Genomic DNA, 27,315 nt, shown 5'->3' on the forward strand with positions numbered 1-27,315 from the left:
CATACTCTTAAATGACAAACCAGAAACTATAAATCTAAGGGAAATTGCCCAATGAACATATAAATATCACAGATCTCTATGGTAAAGCAGCATCAAACAGGATGAACTGAGAAAAAGATTTAGCAAAATCTTCTCTCCCAGGAAGAATAACTGTAGCAAAGATTCTGACTTAAAAACTTCCCTTTCGTCAGCCTCCCTTTCTCTCCTTCTCTCGCTTGCTCTCTCTTGCTCGCTCTCTCTCTCCCTCCCTCCCTCTCTCCTCCCTTTAAGACATAACGGGAAATGTACTCTGTCCCTTGATTACCTGTGAAGGAAGAAGATTAAATACTTCAGGTAGCACTATACTATGAAGACATTTCATGATAAAACAGTAATACAAAAGAATCGTTTTTCTCTAACTGGTCACCAGCCCCTCTCAGATCCTACCAGACTGGGAACCTCTTTCTCTGTCACTTCTGGTGAGGTTCTCTCTGGTCCCACAACCCAAGAAATAGATTTCAGATGGCTCATCAGTGAAGATGTCAGATCATGAGCAAACCTGAGACACTCGAGTCCCCTGTCTCTTCCTGCACTCACAAATCTGAGCATTAAAGACAACCTCGAAAGACCATCTATCACAAAGCCAGACATTCTAACTAGTTAACTTACCTAAGGCACTTCAGGGTCCATTTTAAACCAATGTTATATTTCATGTAATAATCCTTGTGACCCAAATGCTATTTTTAAATTGCTGCTAAGTGTCTTTCAGTTCAGGAAATATGGCAGCTAAAATCTTCCCTGTATTTTTTCTCCATTTTGTAGTAATTTTTGCTCCCAGGGCTGCTTTATAGCCTTAATTACAGATGCCCCCCCCCCTTTTTTTTTAAACTAGGATGTTTGTTTGATCTCTGTTTAGTTTTTTTTAATTTAAATACTTGTCTATTTCCCCTTGACTGTACCTTCCAAAATTTGTAGAAGCAAGACAGTGCACATTCCCCAAATTCCCAGAGCGCTTCTAACCCCCATTCCAGGCACTTGTTGTTTATGGGGCTGTTATTCAGGAACCAGTGTGCTTCCTCTTCCTTGGAATTTGAGATATATAACTTTTGCAATGACTAAATATTTATCAAGAATTGTCTGGGTCTACATGATAAGATACCCCTCACACGTTTATTTTTTCTAGATACCCTACATTGAAATTTCTATCAATCTGCCTTTAGAATCTTAAAGCATACCTGCTAATGGCAAAGGTAGGACCTCTCCTGGTTGGAAGTGATGCATGTATTCTTATATCTAGAGCCACAACCTTTGGGACTTAAACCCTAGAGGCTCTCTGTTGCCTCATTCTCTTAAAGGCATGAGATAAACAATTAAAATTAATCACTGCTTATGATGTAATAAGTGTGTACTAGAAAACCTGGAACTTCGGTCAAGTTCGGGGACCCTTGTCCAACGCTACCTGAAGCAAAAGATAAAGGTGACCATCACCAGTGCTGTGATGTGAATATCATTTACCCCATGATATACGGTGATGAGAAAAACCCCTCTCTGGTATTCTTCCCCCAAACCCGTAATCCCAGGTTAGTGTGAGAACACTCATTAGGCAAACCCACACTTGGAAGCCCTCAGCAGGACACCTCGCCAGTGCTCCTTAGAAATGTCAAAGAAAAGAAAAACAGGAAAAGAGTGAAAAACTGTCACAGAAGAGGTTGGGGAGATATGACAGCTAAAAGCAATGTGGTACCCTGGATTGGATCCCTGAAAAGAAAGAGGGTGTTAATTAAAAAGAAAAAAAAACTTATGGAATCCAAATAAAATTTAGATTTTAGGGATGATCATAACATACCAATATTTATTTTTTTTAAGCATTTTATTTTATTGTGGTAAGAACACTTAACATGAGACCTGCCCTCTTAAGAGATTTTAAGTGTACAACACAGTATTGTCGACTACAGATATGGCTTTTATACAGTAACTTCTAGAACTTATTCAAGCTCAACTGAAACTTTATGTCAATTGATTTGCACCTTCCCATTTCCCCCTCCACTAGCCCCTGACAGACGTCTATCATTCCACCCTGATTCTAAGAATTTGATTACATTAGGTACATTAGGTACATTATATGAGTGGAGTCATTTTCTTTGACTGGCTCACTTCACTAAACACAATGTCTTCAATGTCCATCCACGTGGTTATATATTGCAGAATTTCCATCCTTTTTTTTTAAGGCTGAATTGTATTCCATTGTATGTATCTACCACATATTCTTCACCTACTTATTTGTCCATAAACATTTAAGATGCTTCCACATCTTGGCTATTGTGCTTACTTCTGCAATGAACACAGGAATGCTAATATTTCTTTGAAATCATGATTTCAATTCTTTTGGATAAATACCCAGAGGCAGGATTACCAGATCATATATTTATTTAATTATCTTATTGTGAAAAACTTCCCTCCTATTTTCCACAGCAGCTGCACCATTTTGCATCTCTACCAGCAGTCTCCAAAGGATCCAATTTTTCCACATCCCTGCCAGCACTCAGCTAAGTCAGGACCTCTTTTCAAAGCTCTCTGAAAAGTATGTACTTTGTGGTCCAGATACTTAATGTTTGCAGTGGCTCAAAATTTCCCCAAACTGATCTTTTTCATGAAGAAATGACTGAACCTAAGGTATCTATTAGATACTGTACGTGGTAAAGAGTGTACATATTTTCTCAGAACTGCAAATGAACTTACTAGTGGAAAAGGCAGCCCCCCTCCAGCCTCTGGAGAGCTTGCTGGTTTGGGGGAGAGGCTAAGACTCTTATACGTACTTTCACGCCTTCTGCCATGGGTGCCAGTGATTAGGTTCTTGTCTCATCATAGAAAGATTTCAAAGATGAGACACAGAGGTCAAGAAAGAAGTGAAGATTCATTAAGGGTAGTGCACTCTCGAGGGGAGGGCGGGCAGGCTCAGGTGAGCAGCTGCCCTGAGTTTCTTTGGCAAGTTGGTTACATGTGCATAAAAATCAACGGGCAGAATACCCTTTGGGGAGGGAAGGGTTTGAGTTCCCTGATTTCCATCCCAGCTGCAGCTTCCTGAGGAGAGGATAGATGTTTGTGCTTATTTAGTCTGGATAGGAAGTGTCATAGCATTGGTGCGTGGTGGGTGCTTCTAATCTGCAAGGCTAGTTTTATTGCAATGAGACCATAATGAGCAAAAGGTTACATCAGATGCCAGAGATTCCTGCTTTATTCCATCTTCCTTTGTCCACCTCCAGGACACTTGTCACCCCAAAGTGTGTGGTTTCTTATCACTCCCCGGGTTCCTGTTTCTCCTTGTTGGCCCAGGGACCCTTGCTGTTTGTGTGATGCATGGTTTCCTGCATTTGGTCCTGTTCTCCTCTTTTTTTCCCCAATTCCTGCCATTTGGTCTACGTCCCCCTTTCTCTGCTCATGTCTACCTATCTTCCTTCTCTAACACAATTAGGACCCTAGAGAAAATTGCTTTCCTTATTCTTCAGAGGCCTCAAAACAAGCAATTAAAATTAATTATTGTTTTCTGATGTAATTCAATTTTCTTGGGAAACTTGAATAAAAACAAGCAGAAGCTTTAGAAACATTTTATACGAAAGTTAATCAAAACTTGAAATGTCTTCTCTCCATGCCCCATGATCATTCTCCAAACAAGTCGTAACAGAAGTTATCTTTATTACTCAGCAGACATTCCTCTTTTTTAGTATATTGTTTTATTCTTTTTTTAACTTATTGAGATATAATTGATCAACAAACCCTGTATGTATTCAAGATGTAAAATTTGATGGTATGATCTACATACACATTGTGTAAAAAATCACCACAATCAAGCTAATTAACATACTCATGACTTTACATGTTACCATTTTCTTTTTTTTTTATGAGAGCACTTGAGTCTGACACTCTTAGCAAGTTTCAAGTATACAATACAGTATTGTTAATTCTAGTTGTTAGAGTAGGCAGGTAGCTAGATATGAGCAGAGAAGGGGGGTCATGGGACAAATGGCAGAAAACCATACATCTTGTGAACAACAGTCCCACCAGGGGTATTTAGGACAGAGCATCTCATTATATATATCAACGATAGGACCGCAAAGAGGAATTTGGTTTCTCAGTGTCCCCAGGAGAAGCTATATCTGGCTAGAATCAGTATTTTAGTTTCTAAAGTTGTTGCAAACATCCTGGATACCTGATAAATAATTATATTGTGTATGTTCACAGCATAATCTCATCTTTACTTCCAATTTATTATAGACTGGTCATCTCTTCAGCAACTTAAAATACCACATTTATGCAAAATTATTGATTTTTGTTTTTTCTATTACCTCTGACATTTCTTTAGATCATATGTTTATTGTTTTATACTCATACTGTTCTATAACCTCCAAATTGGCCTTTAAACCTATAGACTCTTCCTCTCATATTTGTCAGCTATACTGTCACAAAAATAACTCTTCACAAAGTAAATTAACTTACATTTAGGTATTTGTTTTAATACACATAAAATATGTCGGGGAGCATGTATCAGGTGTTTCCCACATGGCGGGGGCTGGGGATGGACCATGGGAATATACCAAACATTACAAAAATAAATACATTAAATAAGTGTAAACTAAAGTAAAATGAATAAGTGAAAGCTATAATGAGCTAGTGGTTCTACAGATGGTAAATCTGAGTGACTCACTGACACATAGGGACATTACCCACTTTCTAAAGATATCCTCCAAGGCTTTCTCCACTAGACTTACCCTTCTCTGCTTTCTGAACAAATTTCAGTCTCTGTAAATGTCAATATTTATACATGTATATTTATGTTGATACTTGTGAGTTCATCATTAAGCTCATGAAGGTTTTACAGCAAATTAAATGGATGTGCTTTAACATCCACTGACTAGTCCCATTTAAAACATTTTAAATTGAATAAAAGAAAAGCAATAGGTGGCAGATTCTGAAATATGCTTAATCATGAACTAGTAAATTGATAAGACACAAGATAAGTGAATCAAAGGACTGACTCATAACTACACACTCCTTGATTGTTCCCTTAACTCCAGCAGTGCAGCCCGTCAGTTCAACCTTCCACCAGCCTCCACTTTGGGGCTCTGAGTCCTGCTAGAAGACTGTTCTCTAGGAAAGTATTGTGGAGTTCACCACTTTTCTGAGGGCTTCCTTCACGTCCTTGTTCCTCAGACTATAGATCAGGGGGTTCAGCATGGGAATCACCACAGTGTAGAACACCGTGGCCACTTTGTCAGCATCCCTACTGCTGCCAGAACCAGGGCGGCAATAAATGAAAAGGATTGTTCCCTGCAAGACAATGATGGCTGCGAGGTGGGAGGCACAGGTGGAAAAGGCTTTAGACCTGCCCTCTGCAGAGGGCATCCTCAGGATGGTGATGAGAATAAACAAGTAGGAGGTGAGGATGATCACGCTGGTGATGATCTCATTGAAAGTGGCCACAACGTATAGCAGCAATCGATTCACAGTGACGTCAGAGCAGGCAAGAGATAAAAGCGGGGGAAGATCACAGAAGAAGTGGTTAATCACATTTGATCTGTAGGATGGGATCTTAAGAGCTAAACCCAAGTGAATCAGAGAACACACAGTCCCACAGAGGTAGCAGCAAGACACCAGCTCCACACAGAGGCTTCGGGACATGGTCACCATGTACAGCAGAGGGTCACAGATGGCCACAAAGCGGTCATAGGCCATCACAGCCAGCAGGATGACCTCGGTTACCCCACACGTGCAAAACAAGTAGAATTGCACAGCACATCCCAGGAAGGAAATGGTTTTGTCGTCCCTGAAGATACTGTCTAGCATCTTTGGCACAATGACAGTGGAGTAACAGAAATCCACAAAGGACAAGTGGCTGAGGAAAAAGTACATGGGGGTGTGGAGCCGAGGGCTGACCTGAATCAGTGCGATCATGCCCAGGTTGCCCCAAACCGTGACTCCGTAGATGACGAGAAACACCAGGAAGAGGAAGACTCTCAAGTCAGGGGCATCTGAGAACCCGAGGAGAATGAACTTGGTCACGGTGGTGCAGTTTTCCTTCCCCATGTCTGCACTTTATTGGGGCTGGAAAAAATACATGTTATTCTCCATTATATCATCCCAAATCCAGTTGTGACTCTCTCCTAAAGAAGACATGAGAATAAGAGGGATAGTTAATTTGTTTCAGCAAAGAAATTGGATACTGTTTTTGTGAAACTTAGGAAAGGCTCAGACACTGCAGCACACAAATGCATAGAGCTCACAGTTTAATTTATAAATCACACAAAAGCATTTGCTTCTGTAAGAGCCTATATGATTCCCTAAACTAGTCGTACACAATTTACAGCTTGGAAACTGAATCATTGAAAGACATCATTGAATTAGCCATACTGTTTTATGAAATTCAAATCTCTTTTTAGGGAAAATTTTTTACTTAGTGTCAAATATATTGGGATCCTGAGAAATAATTTTTTTTTAATTACCACATAATAACCTTGCTTATTCCCACTGAAATGGTGAGAAGTATGCTTCTTTAAGATTGTTAACCCTTGTGGGTATTTATTTCTTATAAATATGGTCCAGATGGACAAAGTAGGTTTTATGATCTATATTAGCATTTCTTCTATAAAATCAGCATAGTGATTTTGTTAACGACGCTATACAATTCAGTCATTATTCAGGGCTTTCGCAGTCAGATCCAAACTTCCTGTAACTGTGATTCTCAACCCTTAGAAAAACCTATCTGACAAATAAATTCACTACTTTAAATCTGTTGAAAGAACTAAACAAAGATGTGAAGATAAAATTAACAGAAATGCTTGGTGCTATGCATTGCACCTTTATTTATAACAGCAAAACTTAGAAATAAAATGTAAAACATCAGGGAAATGGTCAAAGTTATCTCACACACACACACACACACACACACACAAATTATGGAAAACTATGCAGCTTTCCAAGAACTTTTAATGACCTGGAAATGACTATGAAAAATGGCAAGTGAGAAAACAGAAAGCCAGAGAGCCCAGATAAAATATTATATATCTGTACATAAGTTACATAGGGTATTTAATCCTCACAACACCAGTGGAACATAAATATTTTATTTCAACTACTTAAAAAATTGATGTAGACACTTCCTTGATTTCTCACAAAATGTAAGTGTTATGGCTGTGTTGCAAAGAAAGGTGGGATTGTTTTTTTTTAAATAAAGGGCAGATACATTCAAGGTCCCTCCCAAATAGAAAATGCCAACAGAGCGTAAGAGCAGGCCCATTTCCTCTCTCTCCGGAACCCTGGTACTTATACGTGCTTTAGAGGCACTAGTTGGTTTTTCCTGGAGTAAAAGGAATCTAGACTAAAACCCAAAATGTCACTGGAACCATGATGAGAAACCTGCTATGGAGAGACGTCGCAAAGTCCCTTTGGGGCAGGGCCAATGCAGTTCCTCCCCTTCCTGCTTCAGAGGTGGGTCACATGTCTGTGTCCCTCCGTGAGCAGTCCTGAGGACCCCTCAATAGAACTCAGCGTCAGCATGACTGTCAGGAGAAACTCCATCCTGTCTTGACCACATTCCACAGGTGGAGTCCAGGTGAGAGAGAGGAGAAGTGAAGGAGAGAGAAGTCAAGCTTTCTTCCCGATTTGTTTACACTCTTCCCCTCAATGCAAATAGTTGTTACAAGGTATTTGGCCCTGCAGATTAAATTGTGACAATTTCCCCTTGAGACTGTTCCTCAAAAAGGGAAAATACTTTTATATAGGAATGCCCAAAGCATGTCCTTTCTTAAAACACTCTAATTAAGTGAATGGTAAATATAGATTCTTAAAAACACATCAATACTACTAACCTTCCACTTCCTGAAAAGTCAGAGTGTAGTCTTTCCAACCAACTTGTGGGATAAACCTTGCTTCGTCTGTTTCTGAAGATACTATGAAGGGAAATGTGATGGGCTTTATGTTTTTAATGTTGTGTGCATCCCTGGGGCCCACATTCCTTAGGTTTCCACAGTTAGTCACTGATCTCTGTGGACATCGACAAGATATGAAGACAGCAGCATCACCTTGGGACTCAAATAATTAATGACTTATCTGAAATATAAACAGGGGGAAAACTGTCCCAACTTGGGACACGTTATAATCCAACAGGATTCCTCACAGAGCTCATGACGCACTGCAGAGCACTGTACCCTCATCCGAACATGGTTTTGTGAACCAGAGGTCACGCTGCCCTTGTGAAGTACACTAATACGCCTGAGGGACTCCTCCCAGGTCTGCTTCTCTTCTGAGAGTACAGCATCTCCCTAAACCAACACCATTCAAAAGATGGCCTGTGGTTTGTGCTCCTGGATACACCAAATATTTCAAGAATTCCTTGAATGTAATTAGTTACAGGTATTGAGTTTCCAGATTCTCAATAACCTATACTTATTTCCCTAAAATTGATCCATCTGATAATTGCCTGACTTTGAGGAGTGTTTCAGCATCGCTTTTCCACCCAGCACTCTCACTATTCCCTTTCTTTCATTCTTCAAAAGCAAGGATTCCACTTATTCATTCAAAAATTACTCTGGGAATTACCCCAACGAGAACAGCAAAAGCAAACCTCCAAAACCTAAGGCATAAATACACTGTCCACCATGAGTGTGTTTGCTCTGTAAGTCTGCTTATGTTTTGTAAATAAGTTCATTTGGATCAGTTCTTAGATTCTACATGTAAGTGATACCATATGCTAGTCAACTAGACTTCAATAAAAAAATTGAAAAAAAAGAACACTATGAAATTTTGCTTTCCATGAAGTCTAAACGTTGCTTTTATCAAGACTTTTCAAACCTGTGGTATGACTTCTTATTTCTTTCTGGCATATATTTTTCAGGGAAAAATGATGGCATTAGACATGTTTTAGTCGATATAGTGATGTTTTGAAATCAGATGTTAGTAGAGTGAAGATGATGTTTGTTTAGCATCTGTTTTGTTCTCATTGCTGTTGTTTTTAGTACACCTTGAACCTGCTGTCATAAAATGCATCCCTCTGAAGGAGGGAAACTCATGACAGAAAAACTAAGGAAACGTCTATAAAGGTCATCATTGACAGTGACCCTTTCTATCATCTGGGAGACACCCTCACAGGAAAGCTGCTGTGTTTATCTGTTTACCTTAGGCTTAAAGACATGGCAGGGGTTTTTATAATTGATTTAAATATAAAAATTGTATTGAAATTGATGTTGTGGTCTTTATCTATAAATTGAATACTGTCAATATGAAGTTGTAAGTTTTTTACATACTGTGTTTACACCACATAAAATAATACCATTTTAGAATAATACTGTTTTGGAAAGGTAATGAAATTAACAATATGTTAAATTTTTTTAACTCTTAAATTTCATTGTTTTAATCGAGGTTCCTCTAAGCGGAAGAATTATTAAGAATTATTAAGAAGAATTATGAATATTCATACAGCTTAATTGCTATATGATAAGCAATACAGAAACTGAGTACAGAATGAGGATATATAATTACTCATTCATTTTTTTTTCTTTTATTTATTTATTATAGGCTTATCCTGAGCTAGTTAATAGCTTGGGTACTGTGGGAAAAAGAATGTCCCTGTGTCAACAATTTATATTGAATGGGGAATATAAAACACAAATGTATATGTTGTCATTTTCCAGTGCTTATAAATGCTGAAATAAATATAATTAAAGGTGTCATTTAAAATAGGGAGGTCAGACCAGTCTACTACGAGGTGCTTTTTGAGCATTTATGAAGTGAGGGAGCAAGTATATGGGGAAAAGAACATGTGAGCAAAGGGAACTTTTGAGCAAATACAACTTATTTTTAGACAGTCAGCTTTTTAAATGCATCTCAACAGTTCTGCGGTTTATGATATTGTTCTAGGCTTTCTAAATCCCCTATGGAAAAAATGTATAAAATGAATTTTTCATAGTGACATTATTTATGACAAGGAAAAACAGAATAAAACTTATCTGAGTGTATCTACAGGTGTCCTTTAAAGATGTATTTATGCCAGTAGGTTGGTTTTCCTTAGACCAATAACACAATAAGTGACAACACAAGTACTTTCCCAGTACAGTTTCATTAATAAATTTTTGTTAAATAATTTCAGCTCTGTGGAAATAATTTGGATGATAAAACAAAAAAAAAATGGTCAATGTAATTTAAAAATTTTAAGCCTTCTGAAGATTTTCAAAGAAATAAAAAGTACTTAAACCAACACTATAAGCCTCAAAACATGTTACTGTAAGAACTGCTTGTTACGCTGACTTTTTTCCTGTCCCAAATGTATTTTTTGGCCAAACATTCCTGTGTGAAGCTTGAAATATGAGACTATGTAGATCGTTCTTTGTCCTGAAGAGTCAGGGCATTCCCAGAAGAGTGAGCCCCTGGCTTCCGCTTCTATAAACTGGAGTCATTTAAAACAGTATCATATTTGTAGGATATTATATTTCTCTATTAACCCACTTCTAAGACAACTAAGTCATTAATAGTGATTTGTAAAAAGAATAACCATCAGCAAAGTAGACATTTAATTAAACACCTGTACCAAAATTGTGCCTAACAAAAATAATACTGTAGTCTTAATATAAATTCAGACCAAATCTCTTTAAACTTCCACAAGTGTCTTCAAGATATATTTTTAAAGTTAATTTGAATCAAGATTCAAACAAATTTGGTGGTTGTAATTAGGTTTCCTTTAGTATGTAACAGTTCCAGTGTTATATAACATGGTCCATATATTGTGTAATAGTTCCTTTTGTGTGTTTGTGTGTGTGTACATATATGTGTGTTTAGGTAATTTTTTGGAGAAATTGGATCATTTGTAGAATGGTTCATAGTCTGCATTTGGCTTTTTGCTTTATTTGGTGTCATTTGACTTGTTCCTACATCAGTTCTTTAAACTGATGCTCACATCAAGAAGTTTATAGTTCGGATTCACTCCCTTAGTTTCCTCTAGGCAAGGAGTCTTCCTACGTGGTCCTCATGACCGCCAGCCGCACCAGGTGTAGGGTGTGTGCTCCCTGGTGTCCGGCTTTCTGTGATGCTCAGTCTGATCTGTGGATTCAGGCACTGTCAGCGGGATTACTTCATTTTAGCATTTCCCACCAACTTTCACTTAATGTTTTTAATACCTTCTGATTTTACTTCTGAATTTCTCCTGAACTGTTGGGTAACCCTGAAATACAATTCACTGAGGAAAGACAGAATAACTATTTATCTCATTTATTTACCAATATTCCACATAATGATTTGATATCCCCAGCAACATTTAATAGTAACCAATGATTTATTTATTTATTTTTTTTTAGTATTTAGACATATTTGACTTAAACATATTTGATGACTTTAAATTAATTTCAGTCAATACTCATTTTTATGTTCATCATAAGCTAGTGGGTAGCCATTTCAAGTTGCCTTCTACGTCTCTTAGAAATGATCAAACTGCTAACACTGGTCTTGCCTTCTGGAAAATTAAGCCACTCAAGGCTCATTAGATTTTCTACCTCAGACTTCAAACCCCCTATTTATTCAAAAAGTTCTGGTTCTGTCTATAGGGTAGAGATTTCCTTCAGAGGAAGTTTTGGGACTAGCAGTGTTTACTGCAACTGAGTTACCTTCATTAGTGGTATTTGATTTAAAAGGAAAAATGTTTCAAATTGAATTTTGAATTAAAATTGAACATTTTTATTTGCTCCTGTTAGAGCTGCAATTCTTCTCCATGTTGTTAACTTTAGTTTCAATAAAATTTCAATAATTATTTATTTTATACTAAAGTAGCATTGCAATATGTGGTACACTCAAAATGCTGTGTTTCAAGTCCTTTATAGAAAATGTTTCACTCTTTTCGACCATGTTTCCAACATTATGAATGGATTCATTTCTTTTTATGTGTTTTTAATTTTGTGGGTATCTTTGATACACTTTCTGATATAAAGTTAGGTCATTTAAACTGTGTAAAATATTACATTTCCCCCAAAGCAATGCTGTATTACAAAGTTCATTTCTAAAAGTTTTCTTTCCTCTCTTTTTTTATGAGTTTTTGTTTTATCTTCTCTTATTTCACACAGTTTATTACATTATAAAATCTCTTCTATATCTTGTCTTTCTTCCTGTAAGATTATGTTCTAGAACTCTCTCCATAGCAATATAGAGAAAGCTTCCCCTTTCTGTTTTTACGACTGCATACTTGACAGGTCTATGAATGTTTAAAAAGGATAAGGGCACATGAATTGTTGCTAGTAATTCAAATCACAGGTAACATGTTACCTTCCTGCCTCCAATGTATCAAAATGTCTGTTTCCCTGCATCTTCACTTGCAGGGATTTTACTGTTCTGGTAGGTGAGGAATGAGAGCTCAAGGCAGTTTCCATTTGTATTTCTATTATTATAAGTCAGGTTGAACAATTCTTCAAACGTTTAAGGGCTGTTTGTTTTTCTTTTATAAGGGCTGTTAATTATGTCAGCTTTTTCTAGAGGATTGTCATTTTCTCCTCTTCTATATGTGATAAACGTGGTAACTTTGTTCTGAGCTTTTTATTGGAAATATTATTTCATTTTCTGTTATTTTGCCAAGAAGTTTTATAGAATCATCCAATGTTAGTTTTAAACTGGTATTTAGAACTCTCTTTTGGTGTGGGAAATAAAGTGAGATCAAAGTTTTTCATTTTCTAATATGGTGACCTATTTGTCCAAATATGACAGTGCTTTTAATAATAAGGTCTTTAAATTTACTTTAAATTATATAGGGCTAGTCTTCCTACTACAATTTGCTTTAATTTTTAGGATGTTTGTTACTGGATATTTGTTCTTGTTTAGTCATTCACACAAACATTAGAACAGAAAATTTGAAATATGATTCCTCAATATTTGCAAATAAAATGTGTATTATATTCATACTAGTTCTAATACATAGGAACTAGATTAGATAATGCCTGTAGAGATTTCCAGACCTGGTAATACTGGGAATGCAGCCTTTTGAGTGATAATACCCAAACATGTCTAGGCATATTGAAATGACCACAGTGAGTGTCCTTTCTGAAGGACAAAACAAATTTCTGTGACCTAGAGGTACTATCATGAAAAGGCACTAGGCTTAGAGTCAACAGGATTGAGTTTTTGCCTCATTTCAGTCATTTCTAGACTAGTTTCTTTAATCTCCACATCATCTACACAATTGGTATAAATGTCCTTGTTTTTCGTACATCTCCACATAATTTGATTGTTTAAAGTAGATGACTGTTCATTTATAGAATTCACAGAACCCAAGGGATGAAGGTGTCAGAAAAAAATCACCCCTCATTTTTGATAGCCATCTGTATTTCCCAGCAATGACACAATGCTTCAGTGACATACAGCATGAGTAACTTTAAAGGCAAGTCACACACTGCCATCTGCGGCAACAAACCAGAAAGGCTTTCTCCCTGCTGAGTTACCATCATTCTCTCAACAAATACATTCCCCACATTGGAAACTTCTGTTGTGCTCTGTAGTATTTCATGTGTTTGTTTTTAGAGCATTTGAAGAAATAGATGATTTGTGGATAAAGTCCCGTGGAATTCATCCCAGAATGAACTTTTTTTTCATCTTCAAAGGATTTGAGCTTACCAATTCACAACAGATTAACATCACCGTTATCTGTAAAAACCTCATGAAAATGTTCGTTACCGTTTTAGAAGTCTCTGATCCCATTGTTCATTGAGATTGGAGACATCTTTTGACATTGGTTCAGTGAAGTGAGACTTTTGTGTCTATTAATTTCCAGAAGGCATCCTTCACATCTTTGTTCCTGAGGCTGTAGATCAGAGGGTTCAGCATGGGGTTGACCACTGTGTAAAAGACAGAGGCCACCTTGACAGTCTGCTGAGAATTTTTGGAGTTGGGGACGCAGTAGAGGGAAAGGATGGTCCCGTGGAAGATGGTGATGGCGGTCAGGTGGGAGGCACAGGTGGAGAAGGCTTTGTGACGCCCACTGGCAGAATGGATGTTCAGCACCGTGACAAAAATAAAGATGTAGGAAGTGAGGATGATCAGGAGTGTGCTCACCTCATTGAAGGTGGCGAAGCCAAAGAGCAGCAGGTGGGGGATGTGGATATCGGAACTCGAGACAGCGATGAGAGCCGTGTATTCACAGAAAAAGTGGTTGATTACATTATGTCCAGAAAAGTTTAGTTGGAGAGCATAGCAAAGGAGTACCAGGGGGCCAAACATACCCCAGAGATATGACCCCGCTACCAGCAGGGCACAGAGCCTCGGTGACATGGCCACTGTGTAGAGCAGAGGGTTACAGATAGCCACAAAGCGGTCATAGGCCATCACCGCCAGCATGAAGGACTCAGTCACCACGGCCGAGCAGGACAGGAAGTACTGCAACATGCAGCTGGAGTAGGAGATGCTCTTATCGGCCACGACCAAGTTCTCAAGCAGCTTGGGAGTCACAATGGAGGAGTAGCAAAAATCCACCAACGAAAGGTGACTAAGGAAAAAGTACATGGGGGTGTGAAATCTGGGGTGAATTTTGATGATTAATATCATCCCGAGGTTCCCTACCACCGTGATCACGTACATGATCAGAAACACAAGGAAGAGAGGAACTTGAAGCTCTGGGTAATCTGTGAAACCCAAGAGGGCAAAGGTCGTCTTCACACTCAGATTTCTTGCAGCCATCACCACAGTGCCTTCGAAGAGAGGGGCTGGGAGAAGGGACTTGTTCTTTACAAAAAGAAGATTTTGGACAATGAGTGACAGGCACCGCATGACCTTCTATGGTGGACAAAAGAAAATCAGAAGAGTTATTGGTCCTGACTTCTTCCACAGAGAACATGCCTCATACAGAGGACAGATGTGGATGTGCCCCACCAAGCTGAGTCTCTGAAACGTCTTTGCATTTCCATCGCCATTCGCATTTCCAAACGAGACACTTGTAGTGTGTACATCCACTCATTAGCGAGTGGTGTAATACGCACAGAACTGTTAGAAAACGCTTGCACGTAAGTGCATAAACTACTGAAAGAGTCTAAAAAGTATGGAAAACGTTTGCTGCAAAGAACAACATATATTGCTACTGTATTTTTTGTCTGTGAACAGAAGTCAAGTAAAGTCTTTACGAGAATATATGTCTCTTTCAAGAATAAAGTAAATCACTACAGAAATCTGAGAACAGATCATAGCAACCCCATTTTAACACCTTTTGTTCAGTAAAGGCTGCTTCCCTCATGGACTTGTTTAGCTGCCGAGGAAGACAATGGCTCGCTTTGAGTTCTGAATGGAGTGTACACTTTATCAGGATTTTTAGCCTGCGGGTTAGCTTTTAATGCAGTCTTAGGCATTGTATTGCTACCTCGTAAGGGTCTCAGGATTTATCAGGTAAGAGTTCCCTCGGAATTAACTAGTTCTCACTCTTGTGATAGTTTATATACCAATTTAAGGTGCATATAAAGAAATATGTGTAAATATCCATTTCCAGGTAGTAAATTTACTCCACTCTTTGTAAGATAGTTGTCAATGGTCTTGAAGCCAACTCTTTGCATGATTGTTAACTTCTTTCTTTAATATAATTAAACTCAGACTTGGATAGCATTTACAGTGAGTTATAAAAAGAAAAGTAAATGAATACCCCAGTTACCATTTCAAGAAAACAATATTTTTACCATTTCATAAACACCCTGAAAGTCTTACCTGCTACAGAGAAACAGGTCACCACCCCACCTTGCTTCTCTGCAAGTTGAGTGTTACTGGGACGCCAAGGTTCTTACATCTCTCTTGGTAACCCTGGGGACTCGAACTCTGGGGAATCACTAGCATCTCACTCCTCACAAACAACAAAACAGGCAATTAAGGCAAATGGCAAGTCTCTTGTAGCATTTTTAATGACTGGAATTTTCTTGAAATTACACAGAAAAATTGGGGCTTGTAACTGACTAACAGGATTTACTTGCACATAATTAAAAAGCCCTCTCAAATTAATGAAACTAAAATAAAACTAAGGGAGGCAGCATTTTAAAATCCTGTCTCATTTACAGAAAATTTTAGAGGGCTTTGTTTGTTTGTTTTTTGTTTTTTTGTAAAATAGTTTACTGATAATAAAAGGCAAAGATAACCCAGAAAAGTATGCTAACCGGAACACTTAGTCTCTGTTTTTTGGGTTTTTTTGAGGGGGGAGGGATGCATTTCAAAGTCTATTACAATTTTACCTAAGTGAAAGAATATTTTTTGCTAATTATGGAAATATGCAAAGAAAGGATATTCTGCTAATGCAGTTTCCTAAAATACGCTACCTGTGTACTTTCTTAGCCCACTGTTATAAATAAAAGTAGTCCCTATCTCTGGAATCATAGAGGAAGTTTTGTCTTTGTGTTAGGAAACCAGCACTCTGAGAGGTAAGAGAGAATCTTACCTAAAATTGACTGAAGAACCCAAAATTTAAAGTGAAGTACTCACAAAAAACATTGCTGAGTTAATAGTATATTTTTAAACAATAGGAATATTTTAAAACTTTCTTTTACTTGGCTTTTTAACTGAGGTTATTTTATTAACAACATTTTTTAACTCAAGAGTGTTTTGAAATTTATTCGAAAGGCCCAAAATGCTTTTCTCTGCCCTGGAGCAATTTTTGCCTTCCTTTTTTATTTTATTTTTTTAATTCTCATTTTTTACTGAAGTGCAGTTGAGTTGCAATGTTAGTTTCAGGTGTACAACAAAGCGATTCAGCTATATATATATACACATGTATATATATGTATATACATGTGTATATATATATTTCAAATTCTTTTCCATTACAGCTCATTACAAGAAATTGAATATAGTTCCCTGTGCTATACAGTAGGTCCTTGTGGTTTATCTATTCTGTATATGGTAATGTGTATCTATTCATCCCAAACTCCTACTCTGTCCCTCCTCTTCTTTCCCTTCAGTAACCACAGTTTGTTTTCTATGTCTGTGAGTCTATTTCTGGTTTGTAAAAATAATTTGAATTTGTATCTTTTCTTTCCTTTTTTTTAGATTCCACTTATAAGCAACAACATATGATATTAATCTTTTTCTGTCTGACTTACTTCAATTAATGATAATCTTTAGGTCCATCCATGTTGCTGCAAACAGGATTATTTTTTATGGCTGAGTAATATTCTATTATATATATACACACACACACACACATATACACATATCTTCTTTATCCATTCATTTGTCAATGGACATTTAGGTTGTTTCCATATTTGGCTATTGTCACACTGGGGCTACTGAAACACTGGGGTGCATGTGTCTTTTTTGAATTATAGTTTTCTCCAGATATATGTCCAGGAGTGGGATTGCTGGATCATATGGAAGTCTATTTTTAGTTTTATTAAATAACATCTGTACTGTCCTCCATAGTGGCTGCACCAATTTCAATTCCCACCAATAGTGTAGGATGGATCCTTTTTCTCTACACCCTCTCCAGCATTTATTTGTAGACTTTTTAATGATGGCCATTCTGACTGGTATGAGGTGATACCTCATTGTATTTTTGACTTGTATTGCTAATAATAATTAGCAATATTGAGTATCTTCTCACATTCCCGTTGTCCATCTGGATGTCTTCTTTGCAGAATTGGCTTCACAGGTGAATTCTACCAAACATTTTGAGAAGAGTTAACATCTATCTTTCTGAAACTATTCCAAAAATATTAAAGAGGAAGTAATACTTGCAAACTCATTTTATGAGGCCACCATCACTCTGATACCAAAACCTGACAAAAATATCACAAAAAAGAAAATTACAGCCAATATCTCTTATGAATACAATACAAAAATCCTCAACAAAATACTAGCAAATTGACTTCTCTAACTTCCCATAAGTGAAACCGTGAGGCCAAGGAGTTAGAAGAACGATGCTTCCACTGGAGAACACGGGGATGAGCCCATTAAGACGGGACTGTGACTCGTCTGATCAGGAAAACATGGTGGGATGATGTTAATTGGTTAGGGAGTAGGGGCACCAAGGTGTCTTACAGTTTCTACTTTCAGTCTCTTCAAACACTGCTCTGAGGTCCCCAGGTAAGGAATCCACTGTAGCCTCCCAGTGGGTGAGAGATTCCACAGGAAAACGCTGAGACACCCCACCCAACAGTCAGGACCAGATCTCCTAACAGAGGGGTGACATCGTTTCAGAAGTTTCAGCCCCACCAGAGCTCCCAATGGATTGCGGTCAGAAGATGAGCCCAAGGGAGACTGGCAGAAGGCTCACGCAGTCAGCCCACGGAATGGTGAGAAATGATTGAAACTGGAGAGAAAAATTTAGACTTACCTCTGTTGGTTTTCTAAAACAGCGTAAAGACTCTCCTCTAGTAAACGATAACCTCTTTCCTGTCCTACGATGAAGGTAGAGCTCCAGAGGCATCCACACGATAACCACTTTCCATTTCCCCATGATTTTCCTACAGAGGTCAGACTAAGTAAGGGAGAGCTGCTTTGAAAGTCCTTATGCCACGGCCTGAACAGGAGAAGACACTTCTCTTGTTGCTTTATGCAAATTTTCTGATTTTCTTATGATAGTCTTGTCCCCTCTCTTTGGACAAGAGATTAGTCAATTTATTAAGTTGCAGTCATATTTATTTAGTCTCTGATTCTGCACCTTTAAAAGTTTTAATATTTGGAAAGATTATTGTATCAGTTTCCTACTGCTACTGCCATAAATTACATTAAAAAAAAAACTTAGTGGTTTGAAACAATACATATTTGTTACTGTAGTTCTGCGGGGCAGAAGTCCAAAATGAGGGATAGGGCTTAAATCAAGGCAGAGCTGGTTCCTTCTGAAGGCTCCAGGGGACATCCGTCTTTTGCTTCCTCCCGCCTCTGGAGGGCGCTCACAGTCCTTGGCTGTGACAGAACCACTCCAGTCTCTGCTTCCATTGTCACATCGCTGTCTCTTCTGTAACAAATCTCCCCCTCCCTCCCTCTTATAAAGACACTTTAATTATGTTTAGCACTCAGACAATCCAGGCCAATCGTCCCATCTCAAAATCCTTAATCACAACTGTGAAGTCCTTTTTGGGTAGAAGGTAACACTGACATTCATTCAAGATTCCAGGGTTTAGGGCCTGTGTATCTCTGGGGGCTTTTGTTTACTTTATCACAGTAATCCTCTACTTCTGTCCAGTGGAGACTTTTTATGTATCTGTGGATGGATGGATGGATGGATAGATTCATGCATGTATATGTTCATATAGTCACATATTTATTTGTTTAACTTCTTCCATTAAGCACCACAAAGTTCTGGACAATGATACTTAGTCAGAGGAAAAATTTTCCCCCACAGGACTTCCTTGTTTCTAGTCCTCTGCTATTCCTACTCTTATTTGAACTTTTTGTCTTCTCTATCATCTATTCCATTTAACATAGAGAAGAGACAAGCTACTTCTTTCTTTTTTCCAGTTTTATACAATTCTTTATCCCCTCACTCATCACTGGACACTGATACAGTTTCCATGTCCAGGCTCTTGTGAGTAATTTTGTAATAAATAAGGAGGTGAGGACATCTCTTCAAGAGAAAGTGATTTCATTCCCTTTGGACAAATACTCAGAAGGGAATCATACAGTACTTCTGTTTTCATTTTTATTTACATTTTTAAAGAATTTCCATTCTGTTTTCCATAGCGCTGTCCACAGTGGTTATACAAATTTATGCAAATTTACATTCTCACCAACAGTGCAGCAGAATTCTGTTTTCTCCTTGCTAGTAACAAATTCTTGCTGACATTTGTTCTCTCTTTTTTTGTTTGTTTTTGTCTTGTTTTTGTTTTTGGATAATAGGCATTCTAACAGGTATGAGGTGACATCTCATTTTGGGTTTGATTTACATTTCCCTAATAATTGGTGATGTTCAGCATGTTTTCATGTATGTATTGGCCACGTGTATGTCCTCTTTGGAAATAAACTACTTTTTGGGGAAAAAAAAGAACTTTTATAATTATGTTGTGAATCAAGATGACTCTCAAAAAAAAAAAAGATGACTCTCTTCTTTTAGCTGGGACTTTATAATTTTTTTTGATGAGTTAAAATATTCAGAATACTGAGAAGTAAGGTCATTTAAAGAGCTTTTTTATATTGTAAGTTTCTAGAGTTTCCTTTATTCTCTATCAACATATCATTAAATATGAACTATTTGCAACACTTCTAAACCTTCTACATGTGAAATTTCTTGTCTGTGGAAGTCTAAATGGTTCTGGATTTACACCAGAGATCTATGTCACACTGCTTGTAAACAAGGAAACCAAGTATGAAGACAGATTGTTTTATCTACTCTGAGCTCCCCGAGCATCAAAAGATAATTGCTTCCTAGAAAAATATATTTTGATACTTTTAATGATCTCCTTTGGGACAGAAATAAAGAACACTGAAATATTCAATTATGGCTTCTCTTTCCCATTTAAAGCACTGAAGCTGACTGGAAAAAATTAATATTTTCTTACTTTTTTAGAACTCTACAAAGACCCTTACAGATCAAAGACCCTTTTACAACCTTCTGCCGTTTAATTCCCCCTTTTCTTCTCAGCAATAAACTTTATAATTTGGTGCTTTTCATTCCCATGATATTATTTATCTTGTACCTATGTGAATATTCATACACCATCTACATACATGTATATATAGTACTCATTGCAGTTTTTAACTATTTAGATGATACTGAATAATATTTATACTTACTGGTGTATTTTTTCTAATACAATAATTTTAATTTGTGCAGTGTTCAATAGTATGACCAAAAGCATGTTTAATGTCTATTTAAGCTGTTTTCATTTTTGTTAACACAAGGTACATGCAACTGTACATTTTTGTACATCTCTTTTTGTGCATGTGTGTTTGAGTTTCTCCAGAGCAGTGATTTGCCACAATTTTTCATGCCATGATATATACAGAAAATAATACTTGGAGGCTACACAGGAAATACTAAAGATTATTTATTGCGTATATGTTCCTAGTTTTAACACCCCTTTATTTACTGTCTTCTGATTACTTTGTCATAAATATTTCTATGCTGTAGACATTACTCTTTAGTCTGTTAAATATGTTTCAAAATTTTACTTTCATTCTGCAGTTTCTCTGCATGTTTCCATGTGTTTCAACTGAATACACTTTAATCTTAATGTAGTAACATTTATTTTGCTTTTTGAATGTTTACCTACTCTGAAATCATAAAGAAATTCTCTTGATTGTCTTAGGAGAGGCCAATTTTTATAAGAATTCTTAATGAAAACATTTACATCTCAAGTTAGTATACATCGCTTATGGAGAGGTTTCCATAGATATTTAGAAGGGTACTTCCATATTTCTGACACTTTTTCTTGTGAATCATGCATAATTATTTATGAAACTTAAATATTTTTTAGGTTTTACACCTCAGGAATACTGGTATTGACACACTATTTCAGTCTTTCCAATAAGCCAAATTATCACTTGTCCAAGCCCAAAAGCAATTTCACCAGAAATATATGGAATGATCCAGAAGTATGCAGGCCTGTAACCTAAGCTATAAACAACTTTCTCCCATCATTGCGAACCAGGGTCAGTTTAATCCAAGGATATCATTTATGAATTATATCTACAACCCTACAGGTTTCAATTTGTAAGTAATTCAGATGGACCAATATTGCTTGCAATGTTAACTATGTTAATGAATAAACTTCTCAATTTTTTCTGAAATTTGTTTTAAGCTCTGAAAGGAAAGGATCTCTAAATTGAACATGACAAGTATTTTGTTTGTTTGTTTGTTCACTTTTTTGTTTGTTTTGATGGGGGTATGGGGTATCGAATCCAGGACTCTGTGCATGCTAAACATGAGCTCTACCATTGAGCTATACCTCCCTCCTTGAACATGACCCATTTCTTAAAACCACTCTCAAGTCTCATTATGAGAGACTCTGATGATGACGGATGCATCATTTTTTGGTTCTGACAACTGCAAGATAGTTAAGTGGTTATAAATATTCAGCTACAACTAAATAGTTAAAATCATATAAAGAAATAACTTCCACAGTAAAACAATTGGCAGAAGCATTGATATAAATAAGCATGATTGTCTTTGATGGTATTATTTCTGTTCTTTCAGCTTTTTGAATCTCAAGTGGCAGCTGTATTCATTGAGGAGACATCACCTAAACACTTACCTAGGTAAACAGAACATAATGCTAAATATTATCAATTCATCTAAAATTTATATTTCCTTTCTTTATTCACCCCATAAGTCTTCATCAAAGACCACATGTGTTTTCTAAACACTTTTCTGGGCATTAGAGATAGAAGATACAGTAATAACACAAGAAATGTCTGCCCTCTCGCAGTTTATATTCTACTGGGAGAAAAAAGGAAGAGCCAAATAAACTACTGCATGTATTAAACTTTCATCTATTTCCATGAAAAAAATTGTAAATAGGGTTAAGGGGATACGGAGTGACTATCCCATTACATTAGGTCTTCAGGGAAGAATTTTCTGGGAAGGTGACATTTGAATAGGCACATAAATAATTTCATAGGAATGTATTACTTAATACTAGACTGAGCACTAAAGTACTTTGGAGCCTCTTAACATCTTCACAAGATCTTTCACATTTTTGTATTTCAAGCTACGTTAGTGAGTTTAGCATGGGAATTAGCACAGTGTAAGATAAGACCCTATTTGAGCACTTACCTGTGAGCTTTCGGAGTTGGGCTCACTGTAGAGAGAGGGTGGTGGTGTCGTAGAAGGCACAGGTGGGGAGGACTCTGTGATGCTCACAGGTAGAAAGTGTCTTTAGGACAGTGGCAGAAAGAACAGCTAGGAAGGAATGACCAGCACTGCTAACACTGTTTTTTTAGGAATTGTGTTTAGTTTAGGTGGAAAGAAAGAGAAGCAAAATTCATCATCTTTTCTAATTACATAAACCTCTAAACAAGCTTCCAATTTTTACCTTTTTTCTTCTCCTACAATTTATTCTCAACATCAAGCATAGTGTTTCTTTTAAAATTTAGGTCAGGTCATATCACTCTTCTAAACCCTGCAGTGTCTCCTCATTTTACTCAAAGTAAAAGCCAACGTTCTTCAAATACACCACAAAGCCCTGCTTGACCACATTTCTTGCTTTTCTGACATCCTGACCCTCAGCCCTGCACTGGCTCACTCACACAGAAACGTCCTCTGCAAAGACTTAAACATTTCTGAGAAATTAAAAAGGGAGTATACTCGGACCATGAGGATTATGAACGTTTTATTCCCTGATGTAAACGTTTCATAGTAAAGAAACACATTTGTTATAAAGTTTGTGAAATTACCAAAATTTCATAATTAAAATGATGTTATTATAATCATAATTAAAACTAGTTTAATACTTATTCATGTTGTTGCCAATGAAAGAGAAGAGAAATGAGGGATTTACTTTCAGGGGCCTCTGATGACTTCACACAAAATTAGGCATGAGTCTACACCTGCTGAATTTTATCCAAAAAAACAAAAGTTTGTTTAGATTCTTGCTACCCAGAGTCTCTTCCAATGGCCAGTAACACCAGCACCCCTTGCAAGACTGTCAGAAATGCAGAATCTTGGGCCCCATCCCAGGCACTTTGCCAATATCTGCATTTTACAGCACCCCCAGATGATTTGCATGAATAATAAAATTTGAAAATCACTGACTTTAATTATTTATGGTCTGATGGAAATTTTGGTGAATTGGCAAAATAAAAATAAATGAACATACTCAGGCATTTTTTTTTCTGCCTTTTCCTATGTTGTCATGTATTGCCTTCTTTCCTCTTTTATTCACATATTCAAGTCCAGAGAGGATTCATTGTTTCTCCAAATATAAATCAATGTACCACAAAATAATTAATAACGTAATTCATTCTGAAGGGTAATGACTGATAATATTCACTTTGTCATAAGTGTGTTGGAAGGTGGAGTGTATATATATTTTGCATCCCAATAACACAATACCCCCCAGCACACGCACACACACATGAAATATACAATCCTCTCTGGTGGAACTAAAACTGAAATTTTTCATTTTAATGCCCAGAGTAAAAAACAGTCCTTGAGAAGCATTATTTGGAAAATGCACAATACAGTGTATTAGTAACTGGTCATAATATTATGGTTGTCATGTGGGACCCCTGCTTTATAACTAAGAAAAATTAAAAGTAGAATATCTGTTTATTTTATGTTTATACTTGCTTCCCTACTCACACACGTGACAAGTATTGGTGGCATGTCTTACAGTATAAGGTAAAGTTAAATGTTATACTTGAGACCAACACACTTACTCTAGAGATGTGATTGTTATTTAACCACTAAGGGGATGTGGGGTGACAATACTGCACATCTTCACAGCACCCATCCTGGGGAATCTTGAGTGATACAAACCATGATCGACAAGAGATAAACAGAGATAACATTTTGAATTTTTTCTAACTCAGTCGCTCACTGGGTAAAGACCAAGAAATGAATAATCACTCTGTTAGGCAGTTAGATAAGTGAGGGCACCTGGCAGATAGGTGGGGGAGAGGGAGGATGGTCTGGAAGATGGCATTATGCCCGCCTCCAGCGTAAAGGGACTTTACTTCTTCTAAATGAGTGTCAGCAAGAAGCCAGCTAGAATCTGGAAGTCCCAACTGCTCAGTAGTGAGAAGGACTTATCCAGACAAGGCCCAGTGCTCATTGTATTATAATTAACATTGCAGTTTTGGCAACCCCAAAGGGTCTTTCTGTGTACAACGTGGGTAAGGACATGCGCAAAAGGGCCAAACATAACTAAGCACTCCAGGGGCAAAAGCCGCCAATCAATCAAAAGACCACCTCTAAGTGAGGGTGGAAGAGGAAAGGCAGAACCTAATTAAACTTACAAGCTTTTGCACAGCAAAGGAAACCATAAGTAAAACAAAATGACAACCTAAGGAATGCGAGAAAATGTTGTGCAAAAGATGAAACTGACAAAGGCTTGATCTCCAGAATATATAAACAGCTCATACAGCTTAATAGGAAAAAAACAAACAACCCAATCTAAAAGTGGGCAGAAGACCTAAATAAGCAATCCTCTGATGAAGACATACGAATGACCAATAGGCACATGAAAAAATGCTCAGTATCACTAATTATCAGAGAAATGCAAATCAAAACTACAATGAGGTGTCACCTCACACCGGTCAGAATGGCCCTCAGTCAAAAGTCTACAAATGATAAATGCTGGAGAGAGTGTGGAGAAAAGGGAACCCTCCTACCCTGTTGGTGGGAATGCAATTTGGTTCAGTGCAGTCCTGTGGAAAAAAATATGGAGATTCCTCAAAAGGCTAAAAATAGACTTACCATATGATCCAGCAATCCCACTCCTAGGCATATATTCAGAAGGAAACCTACTTCAAAAAGACATTTGCACCCCAATGTTCATAGCAGCACTATTTACAATATTTACTCTATTTATAATAGCCAAGACATGGAAACAACCTAAATGTCCATCAACAGACGACTGGATAAATAAGTCATGGTGTATTTATACAATGGAATACTATTCAGCCATAAAAATGACAACATAATGCCATTTGCAGCAACATGGATGTCCCTGGAGAATGTCATTCTAAGTAAAGCAACCCAGAAAGAGAAAGAAAAATACTATATGATATCACTTATCTGTGGAAACTAAAAAAAAAAGCCAAATGAACTTATATATAAAACAGAAACAGACTCACAGACATAGAATACAGACTTGTGACTGCCAGGGGGAGTGGGGTGGGAAGGGACAAACTGGGAGTTCAAGATTTGTAGACACTGACAGGTATATATAGAATAGATAAACAAGTTTATACTTTTTAGCCCAGAGAAATATATACAAGATCTTGTAGTAGCTCACGGTAAAAAAGAATATGAAAATGAATATATGTATATTCATGTATGACTGAAAAATTGTGCTGTGCACCAGAAACTGACACAACGTTGTAAACTGACTCTAACTCAGTTGAAAAACAAAAAATAGGGAAAGGGCAGACAAAGACTGAGACAGGAAGGGGGCAGGGCACAGCCATTCAAGGACCGCTACAGCAATTAACATAAAAATGGCGGAAGATTCAACCCCCAGCAGGCCTTGAGGCTGAAAATGCTGGGAGGTCTGACTTCCAGCAGATCTTGAGCTTCATTTTACGCTCACTGTAACGTATTAGCATGGTGAGTAACATGCCCACAGGCGCCATGACAGTCCCAAGGCTAGCCAGAAAAGGTCACAGAGTGGCAAATGGCCAACTTCCTGGGAATCCTAGCCCCTTCCCCAGGCTAGTTAGACTGGTCCTTCCACTTATTTGCATATGAAGCCACTAAGCCCATAAAAACTGGCAACATGGTGCCTCATGGCCATGCCCCCCCACCTTCAGAGAAGGCATGCACTCTGTCTATGGAGTGTGTACCTACATTAAATCTGAGCACCCAACTCCCACACCTCATGGCCTTTCTCTTGCCTTTCAATGTATCTCTCTGAATAAATTTGCCTTTACTCAACTGTGGCTCGCTCTTGAGTACTTTCCTCCGTGAAGCCGAGGACCCACACTTGGCGGGGCTCATCCCAGGGGCTCGACCGAAGCCTGGGACACGGCCCTCCCCATGCCCCGCATCCGTTTTTCCTGCATCAGGACCACTGCAGTTCCCCCTTGGATCAGCCTGCCTCCCATTTTTAGAGGTGTACTTTTCTTTCCCTAAATAATCCTTTAAAATCGTTCCCTACACAACACACTGTCTCCCAGCTGCAAACCTGCCTCTCAGGTAAGACAAGGACCGAGGTCTTTTCCTTTTTTCTTTTGGGGAAACAACTTTAGGACACATTTCAGTTGACGCACTCGCAGCAATGCCCTATTTGTCTGGTAGATGAATCTATGCCACACAGAGCAGATGTGTAATGAACACATTTGAAATGTATTTTGAAATTTGAAATTAACACACGTGAAATTAGCACATGTGAAATGCATTGTGCTAACCACTGCATTAGTGAGTAGAATTTAGAATATCAAAGTGGACACGTCAGACTGTGAGATAAGTGAGATTAGTAACAGTTTTTATTTTTGTCACTGTTGGTTTGGTCCCCTTGTTGATCCTTCCAGGTATAAGGTCAACATTTTTACTTGATAGTCAGAGTCATCATGTTTAATATCACTTCCTATATTATAATAAAATTACAGGAGGCCCTTAGGGAGAAAGGAGCTGTCGACGGGGAAAAAAAAAGCACAACCTAAAAGTTAAGAATTCTGTTTTGTTTGGAAGACATTCTGAGGACTTCAGAGCCTGGAGGCAGCCTCAGCCAGAACATCAAAAGATGACTCTTC

The 27,315-nt window shown here is 37.7% G+C and overlaps 2 protein-coding genes across 3 annotated transcripts; both read right to left on the bottom strand.

Moving 5' to 3' along the window:
• Positions 1–1,871: 1,871 nt before the first annotated feature.
• On the bottom strand, positions 1,872–6,060 carry LOC105076727 (olfactory receptor 5L2-like). 2 transcript variants are annotated; one of them, XM_074373046.1, is made up of 2 exons: positions 5,152–6,060; positions 1,872–3,668 (listed from the first exon to the last, which is right to left on the bottom strand). In XM_074373046.1, exons 1-2 carry the CDS (start codon positions 6,058–6,060, stop codon positions 3,597–3,599), a joined length of 981 nt encoding a protein of 326 aa, XP_074229147.1. In that variant the 3' UTR covers positions 1,872–3,596. The 2 variants fall into 2 exon arrangements, with proteins under 2 accessions (XP_074229147.1, XP_010963292.2); XM_010964990.2 differs by lacking the exon at positions 1,872–3,668 and having other exon boundaries at positions 5,125–6,060.
• Positions 6,061–13,734: 7,674 nt separating this feature from the next.
• Positions 13,735–14,793, bottom strand: OR5D14 (olfactory receptor family 5 subfamily D member 14). The gene has a single exon (XM_010964991.2). The coding sequence runs from the start codon at positions 14,761–14,763 to the stop codon at positions 13,735–13,737; it is 1,029 nt and encodes a 342-aa protein (XP_010963293.2). The 5' UTR covers positions 14,764–14,793.
• Positions 14,794–27,315: the final 12,522 nt, after the last annotated feature.

This window comes from Camelus bactrianus, chromosome 10, assembly GCF_048773025.1.
Source record: "Camelus bactrianus isolate YW-2024 breed Bactrian camel chromosome 10, ASM4877302v1, whole genome shotgun sequence".
In the NCBI taxonomy this organism is placed as follows: Eukaryota; Metazoa; Chordata; class Mammalia; order Artiodactyla; family Camelidae; genus Camelus; species Camelus bactrianus.

Bases quoted from the DNA above. Each gene is read 5' to 3' on its own strand.
- LOC105076727 (XM_074373046.1), bottom strand. From the start codon at position 6,060: ATGGGGAAGGAAAACTGCACCACCGTGACCAAGTTCATTCTCCTCGGG. The intron at 3,669-5,151 runs GTGGTGAACTCC...TGAGTAATAAAG, and splicing joins TGAAGGAAGCCCTCAGAAAA to ATAACTTCTGTTACGACTTG.
- OR5D14 (XM_010964991.2), bottom strand. From the start codon at position 14,763: ATGCGGTGCCTGTCACTCATTGTCCAAAATCTTCTTTTTGTAAAGAAC.